Source organism: Pseudophryne corroboree, chromosome 3 (genome assembly GCF_028390025.1).
Source record: "Pseudophryne corroboree isolate aPseCor3 chromosome 3, aPseCor3.hap2, whole genome shotgun sequence".
NCBI lineage: Eukaryota > Metazoa > Chordata > Amphibia > Anura > Myobatrachidae > Pseudophryne > Pseudophryne corroboree.
The window spans coordinates 418,375,707-418,387,606 of NC_086446.1; the positions used below are offsets into that span (position 1 = coordinate 418,375,707).

The 11,900-nt window shown below is 46.3% G+C and overlaps 1 protein-coding gene across 1 annotated transcript; it reads right to left on the reverse strand.

Moving 5' to 3' along the window:
• Positions 1-364: 364 nt before the first annotated feature.
• RAB5IF (RAB5 interacting factor) lies at positions 365-4,762 on the reverse strand. The gene is made up of 4 exons (XM_063960247.1): positions 4,498-4,762; positions 3,903-4,006; positions 2,090-2,219; positions 365-1,176 (listed from the first exon to the last, which is right to left on the reverse strand). The coding sequence occupies exons 1-4, from the start codon at positions 4,606-4,608 to the stop codon at positions 1,135-1,137; spliced, it is 387 nt and encodes a 128-aa protein (XP_063816317.1). The 5' UTR covers positions 4,609-4,762; the 3' UTR covers positions 365-1,134.
• Between the last annotated feature and the right edge of the window lie 7,138 nt (positions 4,763-11,900).

The window sequence follows — 11,900 nt, forward strand, 5'->3', positions numbered from 1 at the left end:
TCACAAACAGAAAAACGTGCTGTGATCCAGACATCCGCTCACTCCAGACTAAGGAAAATTGACTTGTCCTATGGGTTATCAATGCTCTTTGCAGTAAGATATAGATAATTTGATAAATATCCCCAGGAAATAATGCACTAGTGAACTGGATATAGAAAATAAATATTTGTCAATATCACTCTATATCAAACTAAATTTATTTTTTTAATTTCTCTACCTTACAGTAAAGTTGCAATCACTAGCTTACTTCCATAACTAAAGTGTAAGATTGGCTCTGTACTATATATAAAATATGTTACTGATCCCGACAGTAGCGCCTTATGTGGCCGTAACAGATTAGGCTAATTACAGTGAGAAGACAGGGTTCAGTAAATTAGATTTTATTGTAAAACATTCACACCAGGTTAAATACCAAGTTTTGTTCAAATACTGTGTAGCTTTACGTGAGGGCAGGACCAAACCCTTACCCATCCACTGGGTCCGGAGCAGCTGCAACGCATTGCGGTATCAACGGGCAATGCAATAGGAAAACAATTAGTAAAGTTAAAAAATACATACAGGTAGGCCCTTCAGTCACATCAAAGCTGAAAAAAAAATTATCTTCTGCTGTTAAATATCAAAGAGCTTAACCCTTTCCTTTCCACATTAATGGAAAAAGAAGTAGGAGCTGTTGCACCTGAAAGCCTTTGCTATTTCATAATTAAAATATTCACAGGGATCCAATGCTTGAATTGTTAGACATGGAGTGGGTTCCATTATTTGTCACTCATGCCATGTTATAGTTCAGTGGAGAAGATGAAGAGGTTGACAAATTGGAAATGCAGACGAAATGAGTAAGAATGAAAAAAGTAAATAATAAAAAATTAAAAACCATGTTTTTGGGCTCCTGAGACAGTGGAAGAAGAGTTACCACGTAAAAAATTAGGCCAACATCTCCAGTCATGGCAGCACACTGTTCCTGCAGCCTGAACTTTAGAAAATCAGGGAAAAATGCAATGTTTAAAGGAGGAGGAAAAAAAAATCATCACTGTTCTCTCTCCCCTGAAATGTTCTTTGTTGGTATTGATCGATTTTCATTATGGATTTTCTTGACAAAAAGTGAGGATTTGGCAAAAAAGGAGAGATAAATTATTGTCAATCATAATGTATTGCTGTGTAAAAAATTACCCAGACCACCTACAGACGAGAAGAAACATGTTAAGTTAAATCTTTAAGGGTGATTTTTTTTCTTTTTTTGAACAGTATAACAATTTAATATTAGAATTCTTATCATAGTATAATAAATATATATGAAGCACAGAACTGTTCAGCTAATCAATATAATTTCATATAGTACAAGGTCTTAAGGGTATATTCAATAACTGTCAGAAGCTGCCGTCTTCAAGGAAAGACGGCAGCTTCCGACAGTTTTAAGTCGGAAAAGGTTCCGACCTATTCATTAGGGCCCCGTTTATTCCGACAAGTCGGGAAACCCAACTTGTCAGAATGCCGCAGGAATGTACGCTTCAGCCGCAGGTCAGTGTACATTGTCAGAAGTGGGGCCAAACCAGACAGGTTTTAGCCCCGTTTCCGACAAAGTTAATCAGACTTGAAAACAAATCGGATTTAGGTGAGGAGACGGGGAGCGGTGCGGCGGGCTACGGGGATGAGAGGTACCTTGACGGCCATCCCCGGCCAGGCACCTCTCTCCCTGTAGCGCCTCCCACCGCCACAGACATCACCCTGCGCTGGAAGCTCCCCCCGCCGCTGCTGTTAGCGCACCCGGCAGCCGCTGACAGAAGCGTCAGGGCAGGACAGGACCCCGGGTACGGCCAAATCCGACAGTCGGATTCGGCCGTCCATTGAATAGGGGTTGCGGGTCCATTCCGACAATTGCATATCGGAATGGACCAGACTCTTATCGAATATACCCCTTAGAGTACATCTACTACAAGACGGCACTATTCTACCCGTTTCATACTCAAACCTTCCCACACATATTGGAAAGCTGTGGCTCTACAGCATCACTAGAGAGAGACAGAACAGGCAACAGAAATGTCTGAAATAGTTTAACAATCCTGTAAATATTTCTGAATATAAGAAAACATACCAAGAAGAGAGCAAATGAGGTCATAAATCCTTCCTTTGTTAGCTCCCATGTGCCACCATACTCTTCCTCATCTACTCGCTGGAAGCTGCTAAAATACAGGTAGAGTACGCCGGCGTTTATTAGACAAAATCTGTCCAAACAAAAGGGAATAAAAATGAAACCAGAGACGTTAGCTTTTCATTATCACACACCATTACTATTAACTCATATTTTACTACTATACTATTCTTTTCCTTCAACAGCTAAAGTAGTCTATTCAAGAACTATTCCAGCAATTTCCACGTGCGTGTTTGTGTGTGTATATAGCTCTATTTTCACCATATAATTAATATACAGGAGTATTAAATATGTATGTATGTATGTATGTATGTATGTATGTATGTATGTATGTATGTATGTAGTAAGGCTTTTAGTACATGCTGGGACAGTGTCTTATGTTGGGAACACACCTACAGATATATCTGCAGATCAATTGATCTGCAGATATATCTATGGACGGATCGGGCAGTGTGCTGTGCATACACACTGCCCGATCCGTCGGGGACTGACGTCATGAACTGGGCGGTCGTGTGTTCAGTTCAGCTGTCAGTCACCGCCGGCTGACCGTCCGTATACACACACCGACGTACCAATATATCTAACGATATACTGACCATCGGCTGTGCAGCAGGGCCGACACGATCAGTCTGTGAATGACTGAGTTCACAAACCTATCGCTCGTACACACTGGCCGATAGACCCGCGATATATCGGCCGTTCAATAGAACGGCCGATATATAATCGGCCAATGTGTTCCCAGCTTTACAACAAGCCGTTTTATAGGTGTGTCTGCATGGGTTTCCTCCCACAATCCAAAAATACACTGGTAGGTTCTTTGGCACACAAAAATTAACCCTGGTGTGTGCATTAGGGAGGCCAATCCCAGGATCGGCAGGATCCCAGGATTTAGGCCAAAAAATGGCCGAGATTCAATCCTGGGTTTGGAAGCTTTAAATCCAGGGATTGCGGGATTTACCTGCCCATTTTCTTTTTAATGGCGGGTAGCGTTGTGCGTCCTCAGGACGCTCAGTTGCTGCTCTGCTCCCTCCTCCCCCCGTAGTGCGCACTGCGCAGTGTGACATGACGTCAGAGGTCATGCTGTGCAATGTGAACCCAGCCGCCTGCGCCACCTGTGAGCCCTCCCACCCACACCGGTGAATCTGAATCCAGCCGCCCGCGCTGCTCGGACCACACATCACCACCTCTAGCCCGCAAGCCCAGTTCCCACCCACGATGGTTAGTATTTGTGAGGACTGTGCAGGTCTTTAACCGAATCCCGGCTACCTCGGGATTGACCTTTTTCGATCCCAATACCCGGGATTGAAGGAAAAAAAAAAAAAAAGGCGCCTGGAATTGGCCTCCCTAGTGTGCATGTGTTTAGGGCCAAGTGATTCTTAACTGCTGTCAAATTCTATGTGTCTATGTAACAGCTCCTAGAGTTGCTCCACGCAGAGCAAAATCATGTTACTTCATACGCGGCAATGCTGCTTAAAATCACCTCAATTATGTTCATGAACAATTATAACCATGCACAAACAAGGTTTGCGCCAAATATAAGCTAAAGCACAAAAGTACTGTTATTAGACAGAATAACAAAAGTATCGCAGTCCGAAACAAAAAAAAAGGTTTAAATATTTCCATTGAAACCTTGTGTGCACTAGGGGTGACAGAGCTGCAATTTTAATTTATTCCTTAACACGAAAATGCAAAATACTTGAATACACAGAAAATGTCCAGTATGAATACATAATTCCCAAGTTCTGAAAATACTCACATAGCTATTCCTATAAAACCCTTCAGAGGGACAATACCCCATATCACCCCCAACACGATGGCCAAGATCTGCCGCATCCAGTAGATGACATCCAGGAACTCATCCTAATGGTGAAAGAGTAAATGGGACAAGAAGGTGATCACTGTAAAGCTTCATTCCATTAAAGGTATTTACTGTTTCTGTGCTTAGTGGCTTAAGAAAGAATTACACCGCATGCTGTCAGAAGTTTGAAGTCAGCACTTCTAGCTACACCAAATCTGTAATCTGTGTATATAATAATCCTCTGTAGAGGAAAGGCTTGCCTATGAGCACAGATACACAGGGCAGAGGGGGTCATGTTAGAGAATATCAATTAGTCAATTTGAATAAATGTAGGAACAGAAACATAAAATAAAGAAATATTAGTAATATGCCTACAGTGCAGAAATTGAGCAAGGTCTACTGGCATCACTGTAGGACTATGAGGCTTATGGTAATAACCACAGGATGATGCATACCGGTATTACTACACGGCAGTGGGGGCAGGAGGACAGTCCGGGCACAACGGGGACAGCTGGCCGGATAGCGGCACGGGGGAGGGGCCAGGGGCACGCACCTTGTCCTCCCAGGCTGCGTCCACTCGCAGGGCTTTACTCCAAGGGGACACTTTCGCCTTCACTCCCCCATTGGACACGGGGTGCTCCTCTTTCCGCTTGGCGCTGCTCATTCTCCGGCCAGTGGCGGGCGCTGCCCGTGCTAGGGCCTGCTCCTCCGCTCACGCTGCTGCTGGAAGGAAGAGCCCACAGTCACACACAGGGATATAAGGATGACGAGCTCGTCCCAGCCAGGATTACCCCGGATGTGACAAATACAGGATATCGGATGTGATGTCCTGCTATTCTAGCGCATTATACAGGGTATACAATAGCGATCTTTCCGGTAACATTACAGTAGCCATTTTACTGGAGACCACTGAGCACTCTACTATTGGCCCTAGCACGTCGTTGACGTCTTGTATGGGAGGGGCCGGACGCCTGTGTTTGTGGTTTGGTGGTTAGTGTCAGACTGTCAGTACATCTACTGCGAGGGGTGGCCATCGGTTTGGCTTCCATCGATGATTTCACCAACCGATGGTTAGCCCTTTAACTAGCGTAGTAGAGGAAATCGAGGAGGGCTGCCATCAGACTAGAGATGGCACATCCATGTACGCACTATAGATGGTGGAGCTGAGAGTGGCCATCGGTGCAACCATCAATGGACGATGGTCATCCCTGTTCTTTTAGTGACTTGCCTGCGGCACAATCACAGCCTGGGGCGGAGCTTTGTGGTTTTGGCTGTCGGGGTTAGGGGTGGCCATCGACTGTTGCCATCAATGGTGAAACTGAGAGTGGCCATCGATGGTCGATAACTATGCTATAGGAGACCATCGATGGTTTCTCAAATCGATGGCCATCCCTGTTATTTCTGTGAAAGGCCCGCTGCCCAATCACAGCCCGGAGCGGGGCTTCATGGGTGTCAGGGGCGGAGCTATGCTCCATGTCCCGGCATCTTGTTAAAAAAAAAATGAAGAAAAAAATATTTGTTTATGCCTAGCCATTGATGGAGGGAAACCGTCTGGTTCTCCCCTATCAATAGTAAAAGTATGCAACATCGGGCATAGACCATCAATGATTTTGAATCATCGATAGTCGATGGCCATCCCTCTTGGGTATTGGCTTTGGGGGGAGGAGAGAGATTATGGATCATCAATGGTTGATGGCCATCCCTACATCAGACATTATGGAGTCCAGTACAAAGAAAACAAGCAGGGTTCCCTTACACACTGGTGTAGTGTGGTGCCTTCACGACCATTGGTAGTAGTACCAGTGGCGTGCAGTGAGGTCAGCGGCTGGTGAGGCATGCCTGCTACCACTGCCACTATGGCCGCCGCCAGTGCCCACTACTGTACAGGGACGGATCTAGACTTTTCTTTAGGGGGGGCGGTTTATTGTTTAATCTTGACTCCTCCCTCTACAATCCCAACTCCTCCCATCTGCAGTCCTAAAGCCTCCTCTCTCAATTCTGACTGAACTTTTTGAGTAAGACTGAGATAGAGCTTTGTGATTGTTCTATGTACATGTGACTGTGCTATGGGGTAATTGTATTTATTAGCCCTAGTTCCCACACACCAGCAAGTGAGGGGCAAATGCTCTGTAACCCTTGCTCTCCTGGCTCCTCTGTGCTGCTGTGGTATAAGCTGCAGCACATCGTTCTGCTCTCTTCTGCTCAAAAGTGGGCGTGGCTATGACTGTGTTGGGGGGGTCGCCCCCTTCGGCCCCCCCCCCACCCTAGTTCCAGCCCTGATACTGTACTGCCGCCAGCGCCAGCTGCCAATGCTTTCTAAAGTCCCTGTCAGCTACCGCTTCTGCCGATTATTCCAAGTCCGATGCCAACGCCCACAAAGTTTGGGGAGCAGCAGCAGCCAGGGTCTGGGCAACAGAGATGCCCTGGGGTTAAGGAGAGCAGTGGAGGGTCTGCTTGGAGGCGGGATTAGAGCTGCAGGCCGGTTGATTGCGGCAGTAATCGCCAGTTGCAAATTTCCCATTAGGCACGTGAGGCACGTGCCTAGGGGCGGCACTTGGATACTTGTGTTGGTACTGTCAGCCCAAAAAGTATCAGTAACTACAAAATATTTCCACTGTAGTGTACCATATGCCATCTTAAATGGAGTGTAAACGGGTAGGACATGCACATACTGCCCCTGTAAGATTCCTCACTTACTGTAGTAAATATGTATACAGAATTTAAAATAAAAATAAAAAGTCATAGTGGCTTTTTTTATTATTCTATTAAATTGGCTATACTACAACGAGGGCTTATAACCAGTCAATAAAAATAATAAAATCTGGCAGGGGGTAGTGGCCTTTACTGTTAAAATCCGCCCCTGGTTATCGCCCCCTCTTCTTATACCCCGCATACACACCCTTATACCCAGGCACATATGGTCATGTAGGGCTTTGATAATCTGTAAACCAAACTTGAAATAGATTTGTCATTTCATAGGCAGCCAGTGAAGGGAATAGAGAATGGGGATTATGTAGTAGGTGTGAGGCTGGATAGTCAACAGCCTGGCTCTTGCATTTTTGGATAAACTGCAAGTGTTGCAATCTTTTGTTGGGAGTACCAGATAGAGGGCATTGCGGTAGTCCAAGTGTGATAATACAAATGCATGTTAGTGTGTAGGCAGGCCATTTGAGGGGAAATAAGATTTTAAACCTACCGGTAAATCTTTTTCTCCTAGTCCGTAGAGGATGCTGGGGACTCCGTAAGGACCATGGGCAGAGCCGGCCCTAGGTATAGGCAAACTAGGCAATTGCCTAGGGCATCTGGTATGCCTAGGGGCACAAGCAGCTTCTGCTGATTAAAATGATATGTGGCATGCCTATATTCTGTGTGTAGCATTTCGTATGCAGATACAGCCACAGTCGCACACAGTATATAGGCATGCCACATATCATTTTAATCAGCAGAAGCTGCTTGTGCACCCTAGCCACATAGCAATGCAAATAAGATGCATTTTCATAAAAAATAGGCATCCGACATTAGCAGAACTGCCAGTTGACTCACGCCAGGAACTATATGTGTCATTATGTGTATAAGGGCATTAATAATGTGTAACATATGTGTAAGGGGCATTATGAGTGTCATTATGTGTAGAAGGGCACTAATAATGTGCGGCATATGTGTAAGGGACATTATGTGTGTCATTATGTTTATAAGGGCATTAACAATGTGCGGCATATGTGTAAGGGAAATTATGTGTATAAGGGCATTAATAAAGGCTGGCATAATGTGTAAGGTGCTTTATGTTTATAAGGACATTAATAATGAGTGTCATATGTGTAAGGGGCATTACTGTGTGATATTGTGTGTAAATGCATTACCAATGTGTGGCATTATGTGTATAAGGTGCTCTACTGTGTGGCGTAACGTATAGAAAGGGCACTACTGTGTGGTCTAATGTGAATAAAGAACAATATGGGGTGGTGTAATGTGAATAAGGAGCTATATGGTGTGGTGTAATGAGAATAAAGAGCAATATGGTGTGATGTAATGTGAATAAGGAACAATTTAGTATGATGTTATGTGAATGAGGGGCACTACTGTGAGGAGTAACGTATATAAGGTAAAGTGCTACTACTGTGTGATGTAATGTGAATAAGGGACACTATCGCATGATAAATTGTGAATAAAGTTGCACTACTGTGAGGCATAATTTGAATTGGGGGTACTATTGTGTGGCCATGCCCCTTGCCAGAAAAAACACATACCTTTTTGGGCTGTGCACCGAATGTGCACACTGTTCTTATTTAAATTACAGGGAGTAGGTAGGAAAAAAAAAAGAACTGCTATGGGTGGGGGGTGATGGTGCTGGGAAAGGGGTGTAGGGTCAGAGGCGGAACTAGCGGTGGTGCTAGGGGGGCACCAGCCAAAATCTTGCCTAGGGCATCATATTGGTTAGGGCCGGCTCTGACCATGGGGATAGACGGGCTCCGCAGGAGACATGGGCACTAAGAAAGAACTTTAGGTATGGGTGTGCACTGGCTCCTCCCTCTATGCCCCTCCTCCAGACCTCAGTTAAATAAACTGTGCCCAAAGGAGACGGACAGTACGAGGAAAGGATTTTTGTTAATCCAAGGGCAAGATTCATACCAGCCCACACCATCCACACCGCATAACTTGGGATATACGAACCAGTTAACAGTATGAAACAACATAGCATCAGTCCGAGACTGAGGAAAACTGTAACATAACCCTTATGTAAGCAAAAACTATAAACAAGTCTTGCAGAAGTAGTCCGCACTTGGGACGGGCGCCCAGCATCCTCTACGGACTAGGAGAAAAAGATTTACCGGTAGGTTTAAAATCTTATTTTCTCTTAAGTCCTAGAGGATGCTGGGGACTCCGTAAGGACCATGGGGATTATACCAAAGCCCCCAAACGGGCGGGAGAGTGCGGATGACTCTGCAACACCGATTGAGCAAACATGAGGTCCTCCTCAGCCAGGGTATCAAACTTGTAGAATTTTGCAAAAGTGTTTGAACCCGACCAAATAGCAGCTCGGCACAGCTGTAATGCCGAGACCCCTCGGGCAGCCGCCCAAGAAGAGCCCACCTTCCTGGTGGAATGGGCCTTTATTGATTTTGGTAACGGCAATCCAGCCGTAGAATGAGCCTGCTGAATCGTGTTACAGATCCAGCGAGCAATAGTCTGCTTGGAAGCAGGAGCGCCAACCTTGTTGGCTGCATACAGGATAAACAGTGCTTCTGTTTTCCTAACCCTAGCCGTTCTGGCCACGTAAATTTTCAAAGCCCTGACCACATCGAGGGACTCGGAATCCTCCAAGTCTCATGTAGCCACAGGCACCACAATAGGTTGGTTCATATGAAAAGACGAAACCACCTTAGGCAAGAATTGAGGATGGGTCCGCAATTCCGCTCCATCCATATGGAAAACTAGATAGGGGCTTTTATGAGACAAAGCCGCCAACTCCGAAACTCGCCTAGGCAAAGCCAAGGCTAACAACATGAACACTTTCCAAGTGAGATATTTTAACTCCACCACTTTAATTGGTTCAAACCAGTGTGACTTAAGGAAACTCAACACCACGTTAAGGTCCCAAGGCGCCACCGGAGGTACAAAAGAAGGCTTAATATGCAGCACTCCCTTCACAAAAGTCTGTACTTCTGGGAGAGAAGCTAATTCCTTCTGAAAGAAAATGGATAGGGCCGAAATCTGAACCTTAATGGAGCCTAAGTTTAGGCCCAAATTCACTCCAGTCTGTAGGAAGTGAAGGAAACGGCCCAGATGGAATTCTTACGTAGGAGCATTCCTGGCTTCACACCAAGAAATATACTTCCGCCATATACAGTGATAATGTTTAGCTGTCACGTCCTTCCTAGCCTTTATCAGAGTAGGAATGACCACATCCGGAATGCCCTTTTCCGCTAGGATCCGGCGTTCAACCGCCATGCCGTCAAACGCAGCCGCGGTAAGTCTTGGAACAAACAGGGCCCCTGTTGTAACAGGTCCTGTCTTAGAGGAAGAGGCCACGGATCTTCTGTGAGCATGTTCTGCAGATCCGGATACCAGGCCCTTCGTGGCCAATCTGGAACAATGAGAATTGTCTGTACTCCTCTTTTTCTTATTATTCTCAACACTTTGGGGATGAGAGGAAAAGGAGGAAACACATAGACCGACTGGAACACCCACGGTGTCACGAGGGCGTCCACTGCCACCGCCTGAGGGTCTCTTGACCTGGCGCAATACCTCTGTAGTTTTTTGTTGAGGCTGGACGCCATCATGTCTATCTGGGGCAGTCCCCACTGACTTGCAATCTGTGCGAAGACGTCCTGATGAAGTCCCCACTCCCCTGGCTGTAGATCGTGTCTGCTGAGGAAGTCTGCTTCCCAGTTGTCCACTCCCGGAATGAACACTGCTGACAGTGCGCCTACATGATTTTCCGCCCAGCGAAGAATCCTGGTGGCTTCCGCCATTGCCACTCTGCTCCTTGTGCCGCCTTGGCGGTTTACATGAGCCACTGCGGTGATGTTGTCTGACTGGATCAGAACCGGTAGGTCGCGAGGCAAAGTCTCCGCTTGACGAAGGGCGTTGTATATGGCCCTCAGCTCCAGGACGTTGATGTGAAGACAAGTCTCTTGACTTGACCAAAGACCTTGGAAGTTTCTTCCCTGTGTGACTGCTCCCCAACCTCGGAAGCTCGCGTCCGTGGTTACCAGAATCCAGTCCTGAATGGCGAACCTGCGACCCTCTAAGAAGGTGAGCACTCTGTAGCCACCACAGTAGAGACACCCTGGCCCTGGGGGACAGGGTGATCAATTGATGAATCTGTAGATGTGACCCGGACCATTTGTCCAGTAGGTCCCATTGGAAGGTCCTCGCAGTGATGCACTGACACCTGTTTTGGCCTCAATAGGTCCCTGACCAGAGTCATGAGTTCCTGGGCCTTTTCTATCGGAAGATAAACCCTTTTCTGGTCTGTATCCAGAATCATGCCTAAGAAGGTCAAACGAGTCGTAGGAACTAACTGTGACTTCGGGATATTGAGAATCCAGCCGTGTTGCTGTAACATCTACAGTGAAAGTGACACGCTGTTCAACAACTGCTCTCGTGATATCGCTTTTATGAGGAGATCGTCCAAGTACGGGATAATTGTGACACCCTGCTTGCGCAGGAGCACCATCATTTCCGCCATTACCTTGGTGAAAATCCTCGGGGCCGTGGAAAGCCCAAACGGCAACGTCTGAAATTGGTAATGACAATCCTGTACCGCAGATCTCAGGTACGCCTGATGAGGAGGATATATGGGAACATGAAGGTATGCATCCTTTATGTCCAGGGATACCATAAAATCCCCCCCTTCTAGGCTGGCTATGACCGCTCTGAGCGATTCCATCTTGAATTTGAACCTTTTCAAGTATAGGTTCAAGGATTTTAAATTTAAAATGGGTCTGATCGAACCCTCCGGTTTCGGGACTACAAATAGGGTTGAGTAATACCCCCTCCCTTGTTGAAGCAGGGGAACTTTGACCACCACCCGTTGAAGACACAATTTGTGAATTGCATTTAAAACTATCTCCCTTTCTGGGGGAGAAGCAGGTAGGGCCGATTTGAAAAACCGGCGAGGAGGCACCTCTTCGAATTCCAGCTTGTAACCCTGGGAAACAATTTCTATTGCCCAGGGATCCACCTGTGAGTGAACCCAGATGTGGCTGAAAAGTCGAAGACGTGTTCCCACTGGGGCGAACTCCCTCAGCGGAGCCCCAGCGTCATGCGGTGGATTTTGTAGAGGCCGGGGAGGACTTCTGCTCCTGGGAACTAGCTGTGGTTGGCAGCTTTTTTCCTCTGCCCTTACCTCTTGCAAGAAAGGACGATCCTCGTACTCTCTTGTTTTTATTTGACCGAAAGGACTGCATTTGATAATGTGGCGCTTTCTTAGGCTGTGAGGGAATATAAGGC

Coding starts and splice junctions, on each gene's coding strand:
- RAB5IF (XM_063960247.1), bottom strand. CDS start 4,608: ATGAGCAGCGCCAAGCGGAAAGAGGAGCACCCCGTGTCCAATGGGGGA. Junction 4,007..4,497: donor ACGCAGCCTGGGAGGACAAG/GTGCGTGCCCCT, acceptor TTTCACCATTAG/GATGAGTTCCTGGATGTCAT. Junction 2,220..3,902: donor GGTTTTATAGGAATAGCTAT/GTGAGTATTTTC, acceptor TTGTTTGGACAG/ATTTTGTCTAATAAACGCCG.